Source organism: Antechinus flavipes, chromosome 2 (assembly GCF_016432865.1).
Source record: "Antechinus flavipes isolate AdamAnt ecotype Samford, QLD, Australia chromosome 2, AdamAnt_v2, whole genome shotgun sequence".
NCBI classification, from domain to species: domain Eukaryota; kingdom Metazoa; phylum Chordata; class Mammalia; order Dasyuromorphia; family Dasyuridae; genus Antechinus; species Antechinus flavipes.
Window position 1 is genome coordinate 524,222,484 of NC_067399.1, and position 22,909 is coordinate 524,245,392.

General features: G+C 36.8%; 1 protein-coding gene across 1 annotated transcript in view; it reads right to left on the bottom strand.

Moving 5' to 3' along the window:
• Positions 1-22,909, bottom strand: part of MYO5C (myosin VC) — a 132,114-nt gene that overhangs the window by 71,860 nt on the left and 37,345 nt on the right. Inside the window, exons 8-10 of the mRNA XM_051980669.1 lie at positions 22,248-22,355; positions 7,225-7,331; positions 5,246-5,511 (exon numbers count right to left, since the gene is read on the bottom strand). Coding sequence (XP_051836629.1) covers positions 5,246-5,511; positions 7,225-7,331; positions 22,248-22,355 — 481 coding nt within the window. The remainder of the gene's footprint in view (positions 1-5,245; positions 5,512-7,224; positions 7,332-22,247; positions 22,356-22,909) is intronic.

The window sequence follows — 22,909 nt, forward strand, 5'->3', positions numbered from 1 at the left end:
AGACTATGCTAATACCATATTATAGACTTTAAGAATCCAGAATCATCTTCCTCCTGTGCTGCTACTGCTGCTGATAATGATGGTGAAAGCTAGCATTTATGCAACACTTTAAGGTTTGCAAAGCCCTTTATATAAGTTTGCTCATTTGGCTCTGACATCAATGAAGTAGATGCTATTATTATTCCTATTTTACAAAGAAACTGAGGCAAGTAGAGTAAAATGAGTTGCCCAGAGTCACATAAGTGATAAGGATTTGAGCTTGTTCACCGAACTCTCTTGTGTCCATTGTATCATGTAGCCTCATGTTGAAACATGAGAGAGAAAGGACTAAAATACAGCCTGATGTTTCTATTTTTATATGTATTTTTCCTCAGAAATTATGTAAATTTTAAGTGAATGTTTAAATAGCTTGATGACAGATTTAAATGATATTCTTGGAAAGACAGTTCTCTATCTGCTCAAATTCATTTAAAAACCAAATATGACAGATGCTTTAAGTTTGACACATGCCAGTTGGGAGGAGCTTGATATTGCCCTGGGGGAATAGCAGTCTAGATGATCCAGTCTAGTCTGGAACTAAATCAGGTAGAATTCTGGATGGCTGAGTTTATTTCATGGTGTCCCTAAGTGTTCTCACTCACTTTGTGAAGGAGGATGGGGTGTCATAGTTTGGTATGGCTCTGTCCCTGAGCATAATGGAATTCCTTGGGAGTGAGAGGTAAGGATACTAAACTGAATTCCACAATCTATCAAGAATCATGCAGACTTTGGACTAGAAAAAAAAAAGCATCTCAAGTTTTAGATTCACATCCATACTTGCATCCAGATACACTTTGGGGAGCAGGAGGTTCTAGAACCAGTTATCCAGAGTTTCAGATTCACATCCATACTTGCATCCAGATACACTTTGGGGATCAGGAGGTTCTAGAACCAGTTATCTAGAGTTTCAAGTTCACATCCACACTTGCATTCAGATACACTTTGGGGATCAAGAGGTTCTAGAACCAGTTATCTAGAGTTTCAGGTTCATATCCACACTCGCATCCAGATATACTTTGGTGACCAGGAGGTTCTAGAACCAGTTATCTAGAGTTTCAGGTTCACATCCACACTCGCATCCAGATATACTTTGGGGAGCAGGAGGTTCTAGAACCAGTTATCTAGAGTTTCAGGTTCACATCCATACTCAATCCAGATATACTTTGGTGACCAGGAGGTTCTAGAACCAGTTATCTAGAGTTTCAGGTTCACATCCACACTCGCATCCAGATACACTTTGGGGACCAGGAGGTTCTAGAACCAGTTATCTAGAGTTTCAGGTTCATATCCATACTCAATCCAGATACACTTTGGGGACCAGGAGGTTTTAGAACCAGTTATCTAGAGTTTCAGGTTCACATCCACACTCGCATCCAGATACACTTTGGGGACCAGGATGTTCTAGAACCAGTTATATAGAGTTTCAGGTTCACATCCACACTCGCATCCAGATACACTTTGGGGACCAGGAGGTTTTAGAACCAGTTATCTAGAGTTTCAGGTTCATATCCATACTCAATCCAGATACACTTTGGGGACCAGGAGGTTTTAGAACCAGTTATCTAGAGTTTCAGGTTCACATCCACACTCGCATCCAGATACACTTTGGGGACCAAGAGGTTCTAGAACCAGTTATCTAGAGTTTCAGGTTCACATCCACCCTCGCATCCAGATAGACTTTGGGGACCAGGAGCTTCTAGAACCAGCTGAGAAGCTAAGGCATATCCAACGTAACAAGTATTTATTATACATCTATTTTGTGATAGGTACTGGAATCCAGGACACTGTGTTATGGTTGGAATCTAGGATGCTATCCATTAAGATCCATTCATACTCCCTCAGACCCACTGGTACCCAGAGTGTTGTGAGTCATTTGACAAAAACATCCACTATTTTGTAGGTGGGCAGAGGGCTCAATATCAGGAAACATTTCTCAACTCCTTTAGCCTCACATAGGGGATGCCTCAATGAGAGATCATAGTTGGTTTAAACCCTAATTATGCAAATTGGTGATTGTTCTTGAGTCAAGTCTAGAGTTTTCTTGGGAGAGATACTAGAGTGTTTTGCCATTTCCTTCTCCAGTTCATTTTACAAATGAGGAAACTGAGGCAAATAGGACTAAGTGATTTTCTCAGAGTCACACAGTTAGTTAAGTAGCTGAAGCTGGATCTGAATTCACACTGGAAACATTCCACTGTGACACTTAGCTGCCCCCCAACAACAACAACAGGATCCAGGACACTGTACTGTGGCTAGAATATAGAATAATATCCATCCAGATATATTCATACTCCTGAGACCCATTAGTATCCTGAGTACACATACTAGTGAGTCATTTGATAAGACTGTAGATGGACAGAGAGTTGAGTAACAGGAAACATTTCTCAACTCCTTTATCCCCACATAAGGGCCAATCATAGTTGATTTACACCCTATTAATCCAAAACTGGCCTAAGACTTTTGGAGTTTCTTATATATAAATTGTAAAAGATTACAACTACACATAAAACAATTAGATTATAAATACACAAATATACAAATTTGTATATTTCAATTTATATAACACTGTTATCTTCAAAGAGTTTCCATATTTAATACTCCTCATTCAAAGATCTTACAAGTGATGGTCCTCAGTTTCTACCTCAACTGAGCCTAATTTTTCTTTTAGAATTTCATGACCAGAAGAGATCATAGTAATCAGTTAGTCTAACCTTTCCATTTTCAGATGAAAATACTGAAGTCCATACAGTAGGATGACTTCTCCTTAGTCATACTAGATAATGGCTTTTTTATTTTTGAGTCTCCCTTGACATATTTTGAAGAATATGTATAGAGTCAGGTACACAATGGTGTGACAACATGAGGTATAGGATAAAACTAAAATATGAAGATAATTTGTATAGACTTAGCATCATAGGAATTTGTTCTAGCAATTTTATTTCACTAAATTTATGTTTTAAAATACATAAATTATGTATTTATATTAAAATAAATAGGATGTTAAAATATAGGACTATTTTTTTTTATTTAGAAATGTACTTTTGTGGGGCAGCTAGGTGGTGCAGTGGATAGAGCATCAGCCCTGAAGTCAGGAGGACCTGAATTCAAATCTGTCCTCAGACACTTGACACATCCTAGCTGTGATCCTGGGCAAGTCACTTAACCCCAATTGCCTCAGCCAAAAAAAAAAGTTCTCTTAGATATATTTCTATTTCTGTTGGTGACATCCTTCTAGTCATCAAGATTCTTAATAAATCTTCTTTACTTAGAAGTTCATTATACCAAAGAAATTCCCAGATTCAGTTCCTATACATTTTCTGTTCCTTGTATGAGTATCATTATTTTTGCTGATGGAATGTAGTGTTCAGGGACAGTGTCAGTTCTGGTTTTGTTTCTATAAACCTGACACTAAACATTGTGCCTGTTACATAATGGGCATTTAATAAATGCTTGTTGCCTAAGTAATTTATTTAAATTGTAGGACTTATGTTGAACTAACATCTAGAGTTCTTTATTTTAAATATGAATCAATATTTATCCAAATCATAGAAATCTATCTTAAAGCATGGTCTTGAATTAATTAGTATCTAATTAAGTATATGGGAAAAGCTGCATATGTAAGCTGGAAAAGGAGAAAAAGACTGAATGTGTGATCAACAGAATCTCTACAACAATACTATCTGTGATTGGCTCCCTTCTTATCCCTCCCCACCTAATAGAAATTCTTTGAGGAAAACACATCTCTGGTTGAGAATTGACTAATTCTATTTGCATATAAGATAGAAAAAGATGGGAAATATCTTTTTGTAGATTTCTTGTTCACTCTTTGCTCATAAAGCAGAGATTCATGTGTAATAATCTTAAATTACATCGACTATATTGCACAAAGATTATCATCCATTAAAAAAAAATCAGAATTTGCTTTGAGAGGAGATTGGCAGAGATGGGTAAATTTTCAAATTTTTAATTTTTATTCTAATATTAAACGTCAAATAGAATATGACTCTGAAAATACAGAGAACAACAGAAAAAGATTGTACCTGAACCTGTAGTTTCCAATATGTATAATTTGCTTTTCTTTTAAAGTATATAACAAGTTCAGTGTGTACTTTCAAAGCTATCCTCCTAGTCTGGCCTTCTTTCTGGTCTTCCTTCTTTTGTTTTTATTAGGAAAAAAAGTTGCCTCAATGATCCTTCCTCCTTTACTTTCTTTCTTTTTTGTTTCTGCTACACTATCTCCATCTCCTCTCTCCTATTTACTTCCCACTGGGGAAAAAGAAAAAGAAAGTTAATAGGACTAGATTTTTAGCATAGATTATTAGCATAGACTCAAGTATAAAAACAAACTAAAAGAAAGTTTCCTGTACTCTATCTGCCTTGTTTTTGTTCTCATCCACAACTGAGCTAACATACTCTGGCCAAAAATCAGACATGTGATTTGCAAAACTGGGTTGAGGGAGAGAAGGGGATAAATCACTACCCAACCACATGACCTCCAGTCTCTGGAAGATTTAATTGTCTGCCCTGGTAACAGCCCAACTGTCTGTCCTAGAGAAAGCCAACAATGAAGAATATTTTGCATTAAACAACTGAGCAGAGTCCAGGCATGAGAAAGTTTCTTCTTACATAGCAAACTACATTGTAAAAACATACATGTATAAACAAGCAGCATGATATAGTGGAAAGAACATTGTGTTTGGAATCAGAGGACCTGAACTAGCAATTTGACTCTACCCTTTACTATGTAGCTGTGGGCAAATAAACCACTATGTAATTCAGTTATTCATCCAAATGCATTTGGGCTAGATCAGAGGTTCCTAAAATATAATTCAAGGTTTCCTGGTAGTGCCAGAGACATTTTGAAGGGATCTATAAGATCAAAACCATTTACACGTAACAATTATCTGCATTACATATATGTTACTATTACCCAATGATACCATGTTTTAACTTCTAATATGGTAGATATCAAGAGATATAACTCACATAAACAAAAACTCTGGGGATCCTCAATACTTTATAAGAGTATGAAGAAGTCCTAAGATAAAAATAGTTTTAGGTTTGCTGGACTAGATAAATTTCTGCTTCTAATTCCACAATCCTATAATCGTTATGAATGAACAGAAAACAAAGAAGAATTCTCTGAAACAAATAAGCACCTAGATACTTAATCCAGGAAGATTTGGATCCCTGAGAATTATCTTACCCATAAATATCCAAAACCCCAATGAAAGTATGTTTCTTGCCCGAAAACTGCAATGCTTTGTTAATTCTTTCCACAATGAAGTCAAATAGATGAGAATAGATCTTTTTGGCAAGGGCGTCTCTGGCATTTAGAGATTGAAGTCTAGTCATGGGTTTTATTACAGTCTCTGAGGTGGTGATGATTTTACGGTTACATAACCACTGAGCAACTCTGCTACTGTCCACATCTAAGAGTTCACAAAATATGTTCAGATGTCTGTCATCTTCCTGTAAATGGAAAAAAAAATATATGAAAATATTTGCTTGATTTGGCTACCTGTCTCACTGCTCTCCCAACACACAGGGAATTGAAGTTAAAAGAGCCCCTAGAGTCATCAATGCATTATTAGTGGAATTGTAAACTGATCCAGCTATTTTGGAATTACGCCCAAAGGGCTATAAAGCTGTACATGCTCTGATCCAGCAATACAATTCTTAGGTCTATGTTCCAAAGAGGTCATAAAAGAGAGAAAGGGACCCAAACATGCAAAAACGCTTGTAACAGCTCTTTTTGTGGTGGCAAAAAATTGGAAACTGAGGGAATGCCCTTCCATTGGGGAATGGCTGAATAAGTTATAGTGTAAGGATGTAACAGAATACTACTGTTTTGTAAGAAATGATGAGCAGGCTGATTTCAGAAAATCCTGGAAAGATTTACATGAATTGATGCTGAACGAAATGAGCAGAACCAAGAGAACATTGTACACAGTAACAACAAGATTATGTGATGATCAGTGATGATAAACTTAGCTCTTTCTCAGCAATACAGTGATCCAAGACAATTCCAATGGAATGGAAAATGCCATGTGCATGAAAGAACTGTGGAGGCTGAAGGAGGATTGAGGCATAGTATTTTCACCTTTTTGTTTTTTTCTTTCTGGTGGTTTTTGTTTTCTGTTCTGACTTTTCTTTCTCAATATGACTAATATGGAAATATATTAAAAATGATTGTCCTATTATCACCTTGCTTGTTGTCTTGGAAAGAGTGAGGTAAGGGAGAGAGGAGGAAAAAATTGGAACTCAAAATCTGACAAAAATGAATGTTGAAAACTATCTTTACATGTAATTGGAAAAATAATATACTATTAAAATGAAAATATGCTACATATGTATAATTTATATCAAAGTATTCATCTTCTCAAGAAGGAAAGGGGATAAATGAATTTGGAACTTAAAAAGGATTTTAAAAAAGTAAATTTTTTTCACACATAATTAAGAAAAAAGACAAAACAAAAATATTCTTTACCAAAAAAAAGCAGAGCCCACAGAGATTAGATGCTACAACCCATATCTGAGCGCATTCTTCAAACATTTCTCCTTTCTTCATCACATATTACTTCTTCTTCTCTGATTTCCCTTTTCCCTTAATTACTTTTCTACTAGTCAGTCAAAGAAAGAAGGAAGTAGGACTGGCAATAAAAGGTACAAGGGAAAAAAGAAGAATTTGAGTTTGACATGATACTGGCATAAGAAGGAGGAATGGGAAAATTAAATGCTATTCTTAGAGCACTCCATGCACTACAGTGGTGGCCAAAAAGATAAGGATATATAGAAATGATTAAGTAATCTTGGAGAAAGGTATTCTGGGTCCCAGCATCTCTGCTGAGTATATAATATACCCAGTATATAATATAACATTATATGAACTGTTTTGTTTAGAGCAGATTTAAACCCATAAAGATAAGTCTTCCTAATTTCAAGCCCAGTGTTTTGTTCACTGCACTACCATGCTGCACAGATTAGCAAGTAGGGTTCTTTATCATTTCCACCATCTAATTCCTGTTAAACTACTTTCTTAAATAGATTCAACTTCTGATTTCTACAAAAGATCACTGAAAAAACCATATGAAGACAACATAAAAGGCATTTACTAATTGGGCTCAGCATGCATACAGCAGGAAAAAAAAAAGCTAACATGCAACTTCTTAACAAATTTCTCACGCTGACTGAAGATCTCTCATTGCTCATGGCTGTGATCTGCACATTGCCAAGATGAAGTATGGCAGCCAGGATCCTAAACACATCCATTTGAAAATCCTCCTTCAGACCTAGAAAAAAAAAAGAATCAAAAATCAGAAATACTAGGTTCTCTTCTCCTCAGCACTTAAATCACTGCCCAGGAGTAAGGAAGACCCACATGGTTGGATTGGGAGGAAGAAGAGAGTAGAAGGAATTAACTCTTCTAGGACAATCCAACAACTTCAGAGTGATGTCCAAATGGTCCAAATGGAATTCTCAAAAATTTTAATTGGCCCAGAAAGCAAATCTAATTCACTCTTTTCTCTAGTTAGTTTTCCATAAAACAAATCAATTATGGGGAACTATGGCACATTTCATAGTTGAAAAAGAATGAAAACTGACCCATTTTTCTATGCCAGATAACATGTGACACAGAGTGAAGCAGGAACAGTTGGAAATAAGTTACCATGTCAAGATCTTATTCTCAGCCCACTGGATAATCATCAGCGCAGGATTACTGGCTTCAGAGAGAGGTCAGACATTCCCAGGGGCGGAAGAGTCAGACCTTGCCTAAGCAGTACAGATTACCATAGCACAGAAACAGCTAAACTCATTCAGATTCTTATCTGTGTTTTTCAGAGGCATCCATAGAAATGAAGTCCAACAAAGAGCATACATTACATAGCACATTAAGAAGAACCATATTTTAATTTTTTCCTAATTGCACATAAAACAATTTTAAATATTCACTTATTAAAATTTTGAGTCCCAAATTCTCTCCCTTCCTTCCCTCCCCCTTCTACAGATAGCAAGCAACTTATGTGAACTTTTAAAAAAGATATTTTATTTTGTGAAATCAGGAAAAATCTACCTTCCTTTACACTCTGAATGTTCCCCCTCCCAATTGAGAATGAAAGAAAAAGAAAACTTCCATTGAAAACATCATATTTCTCAGATGTTCTTGCTTCACTGCCTATCACAACTCCTCCAGACCTTATGGGATAGTTTCATGAATTCATGTAGCCAAATAGAAATGTGTCAAATGATGAACATTCAGATGGTCACTGGGTCCCTAACCATAGAATTTGTACTTTTGGTTATTTTTGGTCAGTCATTTCAGTCATGTCCAACTCTTTGTGATCTCATTCGGGTTTTTTTGGGTAGGTACTGGAGTGATTTGTTTCTTCTTTACCAGATCATTTTACAGACGAGAAACTGAGGCAAAAAGGATTAAGTGACTTGCTCAGAGTCGCACAGCTAGTAAGTATCTGAAGCTGGATTTGAACTTGAATCTTCCTGACTCTGGGCCCAGAGTTCTGTCTATTGCACCACCAAGTTGCCCTTTGTTTAGATTTTAGGAATTTATATTTTAAAATTTTGTTTGGAGCTATGATTTTGCTTATATAGTTATTTTCCCAAAATGGAAACTCTCCATCAATGAAGAAGATTGCTCTCCAAACTGCAATTTACAGTCTTAGAGAATAGGTTAAATGACCTGTCTGTGGTAGCAGAGCAAGGTTTTGCTAGTGATGGAAATTTTTAGGATCTTTCAGAGCTCAAACAGCATTCAAGCATCATTCATGAAGTTAGGTTCAGCTCTACACCATGAGGAGGGATTGGAGTAGAGCATTAGAGAAGGTACTGTAAAACATTTGGTAGATATGTTCAACAGTGCATTCATTTATGAAAAAAAAAAAGCCAAATAAAAGACTGTTCTTTTAATCCTTGACCTAAGAGCTTTGGTGAATTCAAAGCATTAAAAAACTTTTTTCTGCATTAAAAAATATTTTCCCCTGAATTTAATACCCTTTATTAAAAACAAAAATCTAAGCACATACATATATGTATGTGTGACATGCTTTAATATAATATAGCATAATATATTTAAAGAAATGTATGCCTTGGCTTTAAAATATATACTTAATAGTTTATTTTTCATATATTTTTGAAGAATACGTTTCATGCTTTACGGTAACATAGCATAACTAACTGAATGTTAATGTCAAAAAGAAATTTTATTATATGTGTGAGGAGGCAAGTTAGGATCACTGAAAGTTCTATAGTTTACCAAATGCGATTCTGCCCGTTTTCTCTTACCTTTATTCAAACAGACGCCCATCTCACCATCGGATCTTCAGAGCTGTCCAAGATATGTGAATGCTAGATTAACTCAATGGACTTCTCATCCAAGTGTGGGTCATTGATGGGTATCTTTTAATCCTAGCTTTTTTTTCCTTTTTAAATATGAACTGTTGGGATATTCTGTTTTGAGTCACCCACAGGGTGACACAGGGCAAGATGAAGAGCGGGTCTAAGTGGGCAGCAGCATATTGCCAATTCCTCGGACCCAAGAACTGGTACAAGGAATGCCATTAGGAAATGTATGATTAGAAAAGGAAGTGGATCAATCATACAGCAAAAGCAATGGGTCAATTTGCTACGCTGAAGGTATTCATGAAATAATGTAATCCTAGGGCAGGGGTAGGGAACTGTTGGAATCCTTACTAACTGCTAACTAATTAGAGTTGATCTAATCTTACAAGAAGATGTTTTGGGCAGAACCTGAAACAAGGTACTAAGTAGAACTAATTAATACAAGGCTTGTGTTCACACCTTTACTCATTGGAATTCAATGAGTTCACACCTCCCTTGAAGCTCTTTGGGCCAGAGAGCACTATGGGAGAAAACCCACAATCCCTCTCTTGAGCATAAATAGAGCTTCAATGGGCCAGTCGAAGAAGTTCTTCAGAGTGAAGACGCTACAAGTCAAGATTTCACCGGAATGACATGAAGAGTGGAGCTGGCTGGAGGCTGAAGAAAGCAGAGGCAGAAGCAAAGGACAAAGTGGCAAGAGCTCTTGGAACCAAGCAGAGAGATAGGCCTCTAAGCTAACCGGGCTATATTGGAGATAATAAAAGATCTGAACTTTTATCACCTGGCTGCGTTTTGAGAAGAAAAAGCTCACCACATTTTGGCGCCCTGAACGTGGGACAAACAGACCCTTCAGTGGATTTCAGTGGAAAAGCTCCGACCTGATCCAGTGGAAAAGCCTCTGATCCTGATCCAGTGGAAAAGACTCTTCAACCCAGAAATTAGGGTGAGTGCAACAAAGAAATTTTGTTAGAAGAGTTAAAGTAGAATTTCAGCTAAGATGGGACAGATATTTACAAAACAGCCTGTTTCTGTTCAAGGAAAATGTTTAGAGAGCATTGTCAAAATTATGGAAAGCCAAGGTTTAATTATAAGTTTACAGCAAATCACTGAACTTTTACAAACTGTAAAGGACATATGTCCTTGTTTCTCTCTTGATAAGGAATTAGATCTAAATGAATGGAAATTGGTTGGAGAGGATCTTTGTCAATTCTATGATAAAAATGGGCCTAACTCAATAATTAATACATATAATGTAATACAATTGGCTATAAGAAGTTATTTAAGTGATAGAATGATGAAAAGGAAAGTACAGGAGGAAGAAGTGCCAACTTTACTAGGTGAAAAGGAGGACGAATCAGATGAGAATGGAGTTAATTACAATTCTGAGTATGATACTTCACAGCAGGAGGAATTAGGTGATTCCATATCTCATGACCCTCCCCCCGCAATTAACCCTTCATGGGTGGAACAAGGGGGAGGGAGAGAGGCAGAAACACAGTCAGCTTCTCCTGTAAAGCAGAATTTGACAAGATTAGAAAAAGCATTAATTAAAGCAAAAAATGAAGGAGAAGATATATCTGATTTTATAAATGCATATCCTGTGATTGAAGAGCTCAACTCCTCAGGTCAAAAAGAGAGAAAATACACTCCTTTTAATTTGGGAAAAATTAAAGATTTGAAAAAGGGTTGCACTCTTTATGGGGCTACATCATCTTATGTGAAGATGTTACTGGATAATTTGTCTTATGAAATCCTAACCCCGAATGACTGGAAATCCATAACGAAAACTTGTCTAGAACCGGGACAAAATTTATTGTGGCTTTCAGAGTTTCATGAATTATGTAGGATTCAGGCCCAACGCAATAGGCAGACAGGAACTATTGGACAAATTACTTTTGACCAACTAGCTGGTGAAGGTCAGTATGCAGAGAGTTCAGAACAGATTTATTATCCCATAACAGTATATGAGCAAATTTCTAAGGCTGCAATAAAAGCTTGGAATTCTCTCCCTGGACAGAAAGATGGAAATAATGCTTTCACAAAAATAGAGCAAGGTCCCAATGAACCTTTTGCAGATTTTGTGGGGCGTTTACAAACAGCTGTAATAAGAACCATTGGAGATAATGCAGCAACAGAAATAATGACTAGACATTTGGCTAAGGAAAATGCCAATGAGGTTTGCAAAAGAATTATATGGGGGCTAAACAAAGATGCTCCTTTGGAGGAGATCATAAGACGCTGTGCCACAGTGGGCACAAATGCTTATTATGCCCAAACTATGATGAACATGGAAAGACAAGGTCCTTCTTGGCAAAGGAATTCTAGAGAAACTCGTCGATGTTTTCAATGTGGAAAAATTGGACATCTAAGAGCCCAATGTAGATACAGAGATACAATGAGAAGACAGGGTGAGAGAAAACCCAAAACCCCATGTCCAAAATGTAACCAAGGCTTTCACTGGGCCTCTAAATGTATATTGACCCAGAGGAAGGAGAGGCAAGGCCCAGCTCCAAAGTATCAATCAAAGGACAGGTGGAGCATGATAGCAGCTGAGGTTACACCCAGAGAGACTTTAGAAATTCAGAACTCTGATGTCATCAACCAACAGAAAAGCAATCAGGATTACAGTTGGGAAGAATACAGGCCTTTTAAGACAACAAGGCAATATCCAGTGCAAATGGCTCCAATGTAATTACCAGATGATGAGGAGAAATCCCAAATTTGGTAAATAGAAGGGAATTAGGTTAATTGCTTGGGGAAGAGGATCTGCTTATATTTCCACAGGTGGAAAAGGCTAACAATGAGACTGTCAAAAGAACTTTAAAATCTTCAGCTTTCAGTTCCTGAAAAACCAGCAAGAATCATTGGGTTCCCTGAGATGAAAAATTGTTGATGAGACATTTTGCAGTACTTCAGAGCTTACAGGAATTATTAGATTCCTGGCACATGAACTAATGGACAATGGATTGCTTATGGACTATTTCTAGGACTTATGGACATGTGTAAATTTTCAGGTTGATTTATGTTGTTACATTACTACTAGCCTGTGTTATATTGCTATGTGCTTATGTAAATTATGTATAATGCCTCCCATATTGATGGATATACCATGTATATCATATTGATGGATTTATGTGTACCCCTTCAGAAACCCACTAATCTGATTAGATTTCCTATTTCCTTTGGTGTTTTCATCTAACAAAAGAAAGGGGGAGATGTTGGAATCCTTACTAACTGCTAACTAATTAGAGTTGATCTAATCTTACAAGAAGATGTTTTGGCCAGAACCTGAAACAAGGTACTAAGTAGAACTAATTAATACAAGGCTTGTGTTCACACCTTTACTCATTGGAGTTCAATGAGTTCACACCTCCCTTGAAGCTCTTTGGGCCAGAGAGCACTATGGGAGAAAACCCACAATCCCTCTCTTGAGCATAAATAGAGCTTCAATGGGCCAGTCGAAGAAGTTCTTCAGAGTGAAGACACTACAAGTCGAGATTTCACCAGAATGACATGAAGAGTGGTGCTGGCTCTGGAGGCTGAAGAAAGCAGAGGCAGAAGCAAAGGACAAAGTGGCAAGAGCTCTTGGAACCAAGCAGAGAGAGATAGGCCTCTAAGCTAACCGGGCTATATTGGAGATAATAAAAGATCTGAACTTTTATCACCTGGCTGCGTTTTGAGAAGAAAAAGCTCACCACAGGGAACATCTTGAGGATTCTCATTGCTCAAGTCTATGACCTGCCCATTGCCACAGGCCATATAAAGTCCTTAGAATTTTTTCAGGTAACCACAAGTGATGATGAGCTGAAAGTGAGGTACAATAATCTCTTACTCCTTGAGTTCCATAAGTTGATAATTTTGCATGACCTGCAAATAATGTAACTATCCAAATAGCCCTTGGCAGAAAAAAGGTCCTCTACCCTGTCCTAGAGAAAGGCCTCCAGAGCACTGGGTAGATTCTCTAGAGGACTGAAGAAAAAGACAACTATCACATAAGAAATCAAGATATCCATGGATTATAATTTATAACACTTGGAGGAAATACCTGCACTGATGAGATAGGGCTTCTATTGAGAGAATGATTTTATTTTTAATTAAGTCCAGATAATTATTGTCCTAGAGGAAGCTAAATGAGGCCGTGGACAGTGTGCAGTTTGTAGTGAATCAGGAAGAACAAAGTTCAGCTCCAGTCTCAAACACTTACTAGCTGAGATCCTAGACAAGTCACTTAATTTTGCTTCGGTTTTCTCTGCTATTAAATGCAGATGATCTCATACTTTTACTTCTCAGGGTTGTTATGAGTCCATTTTCCTCAGCTGCAAAATTGGTATACCCTACCTCGCAGGATCGTAATGAAGATAAAACGAGATAATATTTGTAAAGCCCTGAGCATGGCGCTTGGTACATAGTGGCTGCTTAATCCTTGTTCCCTTCCATTGTCCCCTTTCAGTAGAGTACCAATTCTTCATGAGAACAATTGGCACTGATGCCCAAAATAAACCCCGAATTTGTTAACACAATGAATGGCATTCAGTGTGACTAAGAGATGGACAATAAGCTGGAAATTCAAGGCTGAGAACCTTTCTTCCTGCTCCACCACTAACTGCAGTCTGACTCATGGCCAAATAAGTCTTTTGTGCCTCTCAATTTCCTCAGTTACACAATTCCAACCCCACTCCCAGAACTGTTACAAATAAACCCAGACAAAATGGAACACAGACAGAATGCCTATTAGTGATATGATATTTAACGAGATGGGCCATTTTGTTTGTAAAAACAAAGCAAAGCAAAGCAAACAACAAACAAAAAGCCCTGAGACCAACAAATTCACAATAATGCTTCTGTAGTATAAAAGAAAGATTTCAAATCCTGTCAGTTGTTATTCGCTTGAAAAAGAGAGTTTGTGAAAAGCAATGTTGATTTAAACTTAAGCCAAGCTACCATGAGAGCCAAAGAATCCCATTATAATATAGTAACTCAAAGCCTAAATTCCAGGGTCTTCTTCCTCGCGAGTAAAGGCATTATCAGTGACAATTATCAGTGAAGGGATAAAAAGAAACTTGAAGCCAGCCAGAGGAGGCCTACAAAGAGCAATAGATTTTTATCAGAGTCCTGCTTACTCTGCTTTCCCCAGGTTGATTACAATGTGAATGAAAGGAAGCATCCCTGGAGCAAAGATAGAAAGCAAAAGAAAAGGAAGATTTTAACCAGTAGATGGAAATAAGCCTGGAGACAGATGACATCAATCACATCAACAGGAAAACCCATTTACTATCTCCTTGTAGCAGTCAGAGAATGGACAAAGCAATCATCATGAAATAACACATTTTTAAAAAAAAAATCTTTTCTTGCAATTAAATTGGTATACACCGACAGTTCTCAACATGTGCTTCACAGATCCCTGGAGTATCTGAGAACCTTTCAGGGTCCGTAAGGTCAAAACTATATTATGACATTTACCTTATTAATATATTCTTCCTTTTCCCAACTACACATTTGTACGAGGACAGATTTTTTTCATATACTTCAACCAAAACACTTTATCACAACAGATTGACTGCAGAAGTAAATATAAAAATCTCTTCTATTAGGGAAAACATATTAAAAGAGACTTGCAAAAAATATGTAAAATAATGCCACTCTTTTCAATAATTATTTTTGTTTTGGAAAATAAGTAGCTTTTTTCCCACTTTAAAATGCTATTCATGATAACATGAAATGGGTTTGTCTTTAACGAACTAATATTTTAAAAAATGTATCACTTTTAATTTCTAATACCCCAGATATGGACAAATATAACCACATAAATATAAGCTCTTAGGAGTTCTTAATAATTTTTAAGAATAAAATCTAGAGATCCAGAAATTCAATTATAGACAAAATTGTTTGCTAATACAGATCAGGAATGGGTCTATTCTATACAGTTTTTAAGGATTGCCTGAGAAATAGATATTAAATAATTTGCCCAAGGTGAAACCAAAAGTACTTATTGTTTTAAAGGTTTCTTGGATACAGCTATATACACATGTTATGTGTTATCTCTCCTTCCCCCCTCAGAATGTAAATTTCTCAAGGGCAGGGATTATTGTACTTTTTTCTTTGTATTACTTTGAATCTCATAACACATTCTTGGGCCCATTGTAAGTATTTAAAATGTTTAGCAAGTGAAATTTTTTATTAGTTTCTATTTTTAATCTTTTAATTTATTATTTAACATTTTTTTCTTTTTAAATTCTGAGTTCCAAATTCTCTCCCTATCTTTCACTCTTCCCTTGTCCATTGGGAAGGCAAGCAATATGATTTCAATGATAGATGTTAAATCATGCAAAGTATCTTTCCATATCAGTCATATTTCAAAAAACATCAAGAAAATTTTAAAAAGTGAAAAAAGTATACTTCAATTTGTACTCAGACTTCAGAATTTTTTTCATCATAGGTCCATTGGAATTGTCTTGGATCAGAATCTTTCACAGTTGATCATTATTACAACATTGCTGTTACTATACACAAAGATTTATTGGTTCTTCTCACTTCAATCTGCATCAGTTCATAAAAAACTTGACATGTTTTTATGAAACCATCCCCCTTGTCATTTCTTACAGCACAACAGTGCTCATCATAGCCATCCAACTTGTTTAGCCATCCAATTGATAAGCATTCCCCCAATTTCCTCAGCAGCAGGATCAAGCCTGTGAATAATCACTGTACTTCAAGCCTGGATAAGATTGGGAGATGAATAGGAAGGAAGAGAAGGAGAGAGTGAGGAAGGGAGGAAGGAAGGAAGGAAGGAAAAAAGGAAGGAAAAAGGAGAGGAAGGGACAGGGGAAAGAAAGGAGGGGGAGAAAGAAGGAAGGGAGAAAGGAAGGAAGAGAAAAGGGAAGTAAGAAAAGAAGGGAGAAAGGAAGAAGAAGGAAAGGATGAAGGGAAGGAAGGAGGGAGAGAAGAAAGAAAAAGAGAAAGAAAGAAAAGAAGGTAGGGAAGGAAAGAAAGAAGAAGAGAAAGAGAAAAAAGAGAGAAAGGAAGAAAGAAAGGAAAAAGGAAAGAAAGGAAAGAAAAAAGGGACAGAAGAAGAAGAAAAGAAGAATTATAACGGAAAAAAGGGAAGGCAATTGACAAGTTCTCTTTAAATCATTACAAATTTGGGTTGATAATTTGCTATCTTCTTTAAGATTCAAAAAACAAACTACTGCAGATATTGAACAAGGAGGGAAAATGGAATGCACATGATGATTTTTATGCTATATCCTATTCTTTAAGTAAATCCAATATATGAAAATATAACATGAAAAAGACAAACAACTTTTTCCCAGATCTATCCTCTTTCTTGATTTTCAGCTGTGCATCTTCAAGTACCTATTGATGTCCTATAGACATCTTAAATTCAACATCCAAAACTGAACTCACTATTTTCCTACTCCCCAGCTTTTTTCCTCTCGCTAACTTCTGTATTACAGTGGAGGATACCCTCAGACTCACAACCTGCGTGTTATTCTTGACTTCTCGCTCTTTTCCACCCTCCATTCTTCAATCAATTGCCAGGTCCTGCTGTTTCTGCCTTCATTATATCTCTTGTAGAAACCCCTCTTCTCTCCTCAGACATTCTCACACCCTGCTGCAGAGCCTCTTCATTTTACTCCAAGACTACTAATGTGGATGTTGGTTGGTCTCCCTATTTAAAATCTCTCCACGTTTTGCAGCCCACCCTCCATGAGGTTGTAAAATTGATCTTCCTAAAGCATGTCTGACCCATGTCACCCTCAATGCTAGTACTAAACTATTGTCCCCTGGCTCAATATAAATCCTCCCATCAGTTTTTAAAGCTCTCCATAACCTGGCCCTTTCTCACCTTTCCAAGTCTTACTATGCCTTACCTAGCACGGCCGTATCCTCCATGATACAAAGACACATTTCATTTTCCCATTCTGAGCAATGTCACTGGCTGTCCCCTGTGCCTGGAACTGTCTCCCTCCTTATTCTCACCTTCTACCTTTCCCGGCTTCCTTCAAGTCTCAGCTAGAGTTCCCACCTTCTGCAAGAAACCATTCTTAGTACTCCAGTCTTATGCCTCCCCTCTGAGATTATCTCTGGTCTATTCTGTATATAGCCTGTTTGTAGTTGTTTGCATGTTGTGTCTCCTTAAGGACAGGGATTACCTTTGCCTTTCCATCTCCAGCATTCAGCACCACACCAAGCACATCAATAAATGCTAGGTGATGGACCACAAGCTCTCTTTAAATACAGCAAATTTAAAATTTGCTTATTTTTTATTTTTATTTTATTATATACATAATATAATTATTAAATTAAAATTAAATTAAAATAGGGACTTTAACACATCGTTAAAGTTAGAGAAACATTATTTACATGCACCTTTTCAGCAACATGTCCAGTGTGTAACGTTGGGCACACATGAATAAGATAAAGTGCTGAAGAACAAGATCCTGGGAGGGTTTTTATTATCAGGAAGTGAGTGGATGAGAAGTCTCCACGAGAGACACCAGAGGAATGTAATAAGAGGCTTGTCAGGATCCCAATCCCAATCCCAAATTAGGAATTAACTGTAATTTGTCACACTAAAACTCAAAGCATCAAGATCTGGATGAAGTCATAATACCCTTTAATTCTGTTATGATTAAGTAATCAGTAAGCAGGATTTTTCATGGTGGCAATGAACTGAAAATAAACAAGCGACTGGGGAAAGACATCAAAATGTGGTACACCATTGTAATGGACTATTATTATTTGTAGAGGGCTGAAACTATTGCCGATACACTGAGGTCAGGACTGCTGAGCCTTGAGGCTAACTACCCACTGGACAATACTCTATGGGCATATGCTTGGAAAATGGTCCTTTCCACCATCCTGTGCTGGCTCAATGATTGGTGTATACAGGATTGTAGGAGGGACTAGGGGGTGGAGTAAGACTAGCCAGAGACACAGTCTTGGTGGTAGAGGAGGGAGAAGGCAGTTGAGGAGATTCTGTTTCCATCCTGTTCAATCCTATATCTAAGGACTGAGAATAAAGATGAAGGACTTTTGCTTATCCTGACTCCGGCTGATTCTGAGGTATCCTGGGTGGTCGTCACAATTATTAGTATTATGGTTAAAATTTATTTGACCCAATGCAGAATTTAATAAGCAAAACCAGAAAGAAAATATACTCAAATATTATGGTAATGGAAATAAAAAGGTTACTAAAAGGAAGCCAAACCTTGAATTAACTGAAAATTATGTAACACAGAGGAGCAAGACAACCTTAAAAATAATAGGTTGAATTTATTATATGCTTAAAATAAGAAAAACAAGCTGTCTGCTATACAGATTTGCAGCTTCACATGAAATATTCTGTTTTATTCTATATGTGGGAAATGTTCACTCCATTTGGTGATGGTTAAATACTGAATTAAAAAAAAACTATAAAGTACTATATGTAAAAAATAAGTTATTAACAATCTGCAGAAATATAGTTTCTGTGGACTCAGAAAAGTAGTTTTGAAACTGGAGTATCTCCAAAAGACTGATGTTTTACATGGCAGGTGTATAAGGTACATTCTAACATGCAAGAAGTAATGCAGAAGAATAGGTTGAAAAGAAAGGAACAAATCACAGAACTTTAGTGTCAGAAGAGTCTCTTGTCCAACCCTTATACAAAGAGCTTCTACTAGAAACTCACTTGTATTTCACCCCCAAAATTGAGATTATTTGTTAAAAGTTATTTCTTCCCTCTTTCTCATCTTGCCTCATTCCTACATCTTCTACTATCTCCTGCTTGATTTCAAGCTCAGATGAAGAGGTAGTCCCTTTCCCTTTCCAAGGAAAACTCCTCTCAAGGCACTCTTGATCCCATAATTTTCCATTTTCTCCAGTTAATTGGTACCACTGTTATTTCAATTTTCTTATCTTCAATCTTTCCCTCGCTATTGATTCCTTATTAGTAGCATTGGCTACTAATAAGCTGTATCTCTCTCATCCTTAGAAAATTCCCACTTGATCTGATATCCTTGCTAGCTATTGTTCTATACACTCTTCCCCTTTGTGACTATTTTCCTTGAATAAGTCATATAGAAGCTGTGCTTCCATTTCCTCTCTTCTTACTTTCTTCTAAACATTCTGAAGTCTGATTTCTGACCTCATCTTTCAACTGAATTTGTTTTCTCCAAGGTTACCAGTGATGGACTTCTGGGCCAATTTGGCTGTCTGAATAGAGGCAGAACATTTAGCTTCCATATATATACTCTGGCAAAACTTTGAAATTTATATTTGCTAAAATAATGATTAAAAATTCAATACGAGCCAGTTTGAATCCATTCACTTATGTTATAATCTTTTTCTGCATTTTCATAAAATGTGTTGCATTATGAAATATATATATATATATTCACATTTTAGTGTGTAGACACATTTGCCTGTCTCTACTCCTGAAGGATCTCTTATAGTTTCTTCATTCTTTCAAATATTACTGACAGAGGCCAGGCAACCACATCTTTGAATAATTTGTTCAATTGGATTGAATTCTTACCAAGTTTACTATATCCAATTCCTACCTAGTTTTTCTACCTCCTGCTCATTTCTTTTCCCATCCATCCTCTATTCTACTGCTCAAATAATCAAAATGGTCCACAATGATCACTAGACTCTTCTGCTCTAAAATATCCAGTGGTTCACCATTGCCAACTGAACAAAACAAATTCTTAGCTCTAATATCCAAGGTCCTTCACACTTCGATTTCTACTTGTCCTTCCCTATTTTACATCTTTCTAATCCTAATCTAAATAAGACGGTTGAGTCCCTTCTCCTTCCTTTGCTTACCTGCATGCCTTTGTTCAACTGTTTGGAATGGATTCTGGTCTCCAAATCTATAAAATGAAACCACTGATTTCCTCAAGACCCAACTCAAAATCTATCTCTCCAAGGCCTCTGACTTGATCTACCCACATACTCCTCCATGAAAATTATTTCTGTCAAAATGACCTATGAGATAATCAAAGCCATTTCTGGTGCCAGTGTTAGGAAATTCTAAAGTCTCTAAGTAGAGAATATAAACATTCAGTCTTCACCACAAGCCCATTAACATTTAAAAATTGGCAAGGATGGCATTTCATGCACTAACTTTTTTGTGATGTAACAGTACACATATTAATGCCAACAGTTCACATTACAGGGTGACCTGGAATGCCTAGGACAATTTGTATATAGCTTAATAATAATAATAATAATAAAATGTGCTCTGCCTGGGATTTGCAAACTGAAGAGAAATCTTTATAAAAAAAGGAAAATTATTTCTTTCTCTTCAAAGTTCTCAGAGTGTGTTGTTTGGACCTTTTCTTCGAACTTCTCTCACGTCTTCCTTGTACCACAAATATTTATATATTTGTCCCTCCCCACTCCAAAGCATTACAAGAATCCTGAAAACAAAGTTTATCTTTGTATCCCTAGCACAATATCTTTGCATATATAAGGCATGTTTAACTGTTTAAACTGTGTTACCCACATCGTCATCAGAGTGAGCCTTTTTAAGGTATGTTTATAAAACATAACTTAGAAACAAATGCAGAAAGAGCCAAGGATGATTTCCAAAGAGGGCCTGAAAATATGTGTGTGTGAGAAAGAGGCGGGGCAGGGAGGGAAAGGAGAGAAAGAGAGAGAAAAAGAGAGAGAGAGAGGGAAAGAGAGGGAGAGAAGAAGAGGGAGAGAGGGAGGGAGAGGGAGAGGGAGAAGAAGAAGAAGAGAGAGAGAGAGAGAGAGAGAGAGAGAGAGAGAGAGAGAGAGAGAGAGAGAAGAAGGAGGAGGAGAAGAGAGTAGAGACAGAGACAGAGACACAGAGTGAGGGGAGGGAGGGACAGACTTGGGGAAATAGGAGTATAGGGAAACCAATGTGTTATTCCCCTCCAGCAACTTGGATGCAGCTGAGAGAATTAGCCCATTTATATGTTGTTGAAATGCCCTTTGTATGACACTTCTGGCGTAAATGAAGGCAAAGAAATCACTAAACATATGATTAAGTACACAAGAAGATCTGGGGATTGGATGAGGAAATTGGTGCTCAGTTCACTTGGTGAGAACCAGCCTGACTTGTCTTGAGAAAAACAAATAGAAAAACCTCAGATACTGAAGTTGTCTTCACTGGTTGTGTTTTAAAAGACTGCATTCTGAGTAGGAAAACCCTAGAAGGGAGACCTTATTAGCACTTTGTAGGATTGGCTAGATGGAGGAACTAAAACTCCTGAGTTTTGACTTGCTTGATGAAAGAGATTTGATCTTTAATCTCAGGGAGATCGTGGATATTGAAAGATGCTTGCAATAGGTACATTGTTGTAGTTTTTCTTTTTGCTTCTAATAGTATGATTAAGGACCTTAATATAATCATGAATGAGGGAATGACTATCATTCGTTGTAGGAAAGAGACATATGAGCCTTAATCTGATCGGAAAAATCAGATTAACAAAATGAATGGTGCTAGCCATAAAAGGGAAGAACTTAAAGGCAGAGAGGCAGCCAGCTCTATGAGAGTTGGAGAAATCTTGATGGTTATCTGTGAATAACCTCTGGTATTGAGTGATATGAACTACATCCAGCTGGGGAATCACTATTTGATTTAAAGTCTAAGAATAAGCTGAGGTATAACACCACTATCCCCTTCACTGTGACAAATTAAAAGGAAGAAAGAAATGGAGGGCAAAAATGTGATAGGGAGGTAATGGAAAATAGGAATTGATCCCTACTTTGGTCCACTTATAATGGGATTTTCCAAAATAGTTTAGGAACTGTTAATTATAAAATGAATATTAGTTTGAAATTCCTGCACTTCTTTAGTCTGACAAAATAACCAAATGTGTATTATCTTCACTCACCCAGCAATGTGAAAGTCTTCTGAGTTTCTATCATGTCTGCTCTGTCATTCACTCCTTCAATGATGGTATTCCCTCCCATTTTTGTATAATTAAATTCTTCTGCACTCACTAAAAGAGAAAAGTAAAAAGTACTATATTCACGAACTTGAGGTTGGTTCATTCAATCAATCAGTATTTTGTTGCCTGCATTATGTATGCTTAGCATTGTGCTAGAAGGTCAATTCTAGCCTCATTAACTCTCTGAGGTCCTGAAAATTATTGTCAATCATGCATAATTATCTGGCATCCCAGAAGTAGCAGCTAACTGACACAAATATAAGAATTCAGAGGTAGGATGAAAAAACCTTTCAGAGGGAAGAAAATTTTTTGACCAGGACTATTTTGATGCACCATAGAAGCAGACTAAAATCTAATTACATTCACAGAGTTAGATTAAAAGCTAATTACATTAAATAATCTGTTTGCCTATTTAAATATCTCTCACACACAGTCAGTAAAATATAAACTCCTTAAAACCAGGGATTGCTTTTTGTTTTATCTCTTTAGCCCCAGCACAGTGTCTGGCATACAATAGATACTTAATAAAGTTTATTAAATTGAATTGTAAGTAGCATGTTACTGATAATACAATAAACTTTTTTTTGGACCTCCAGAAATTTTCA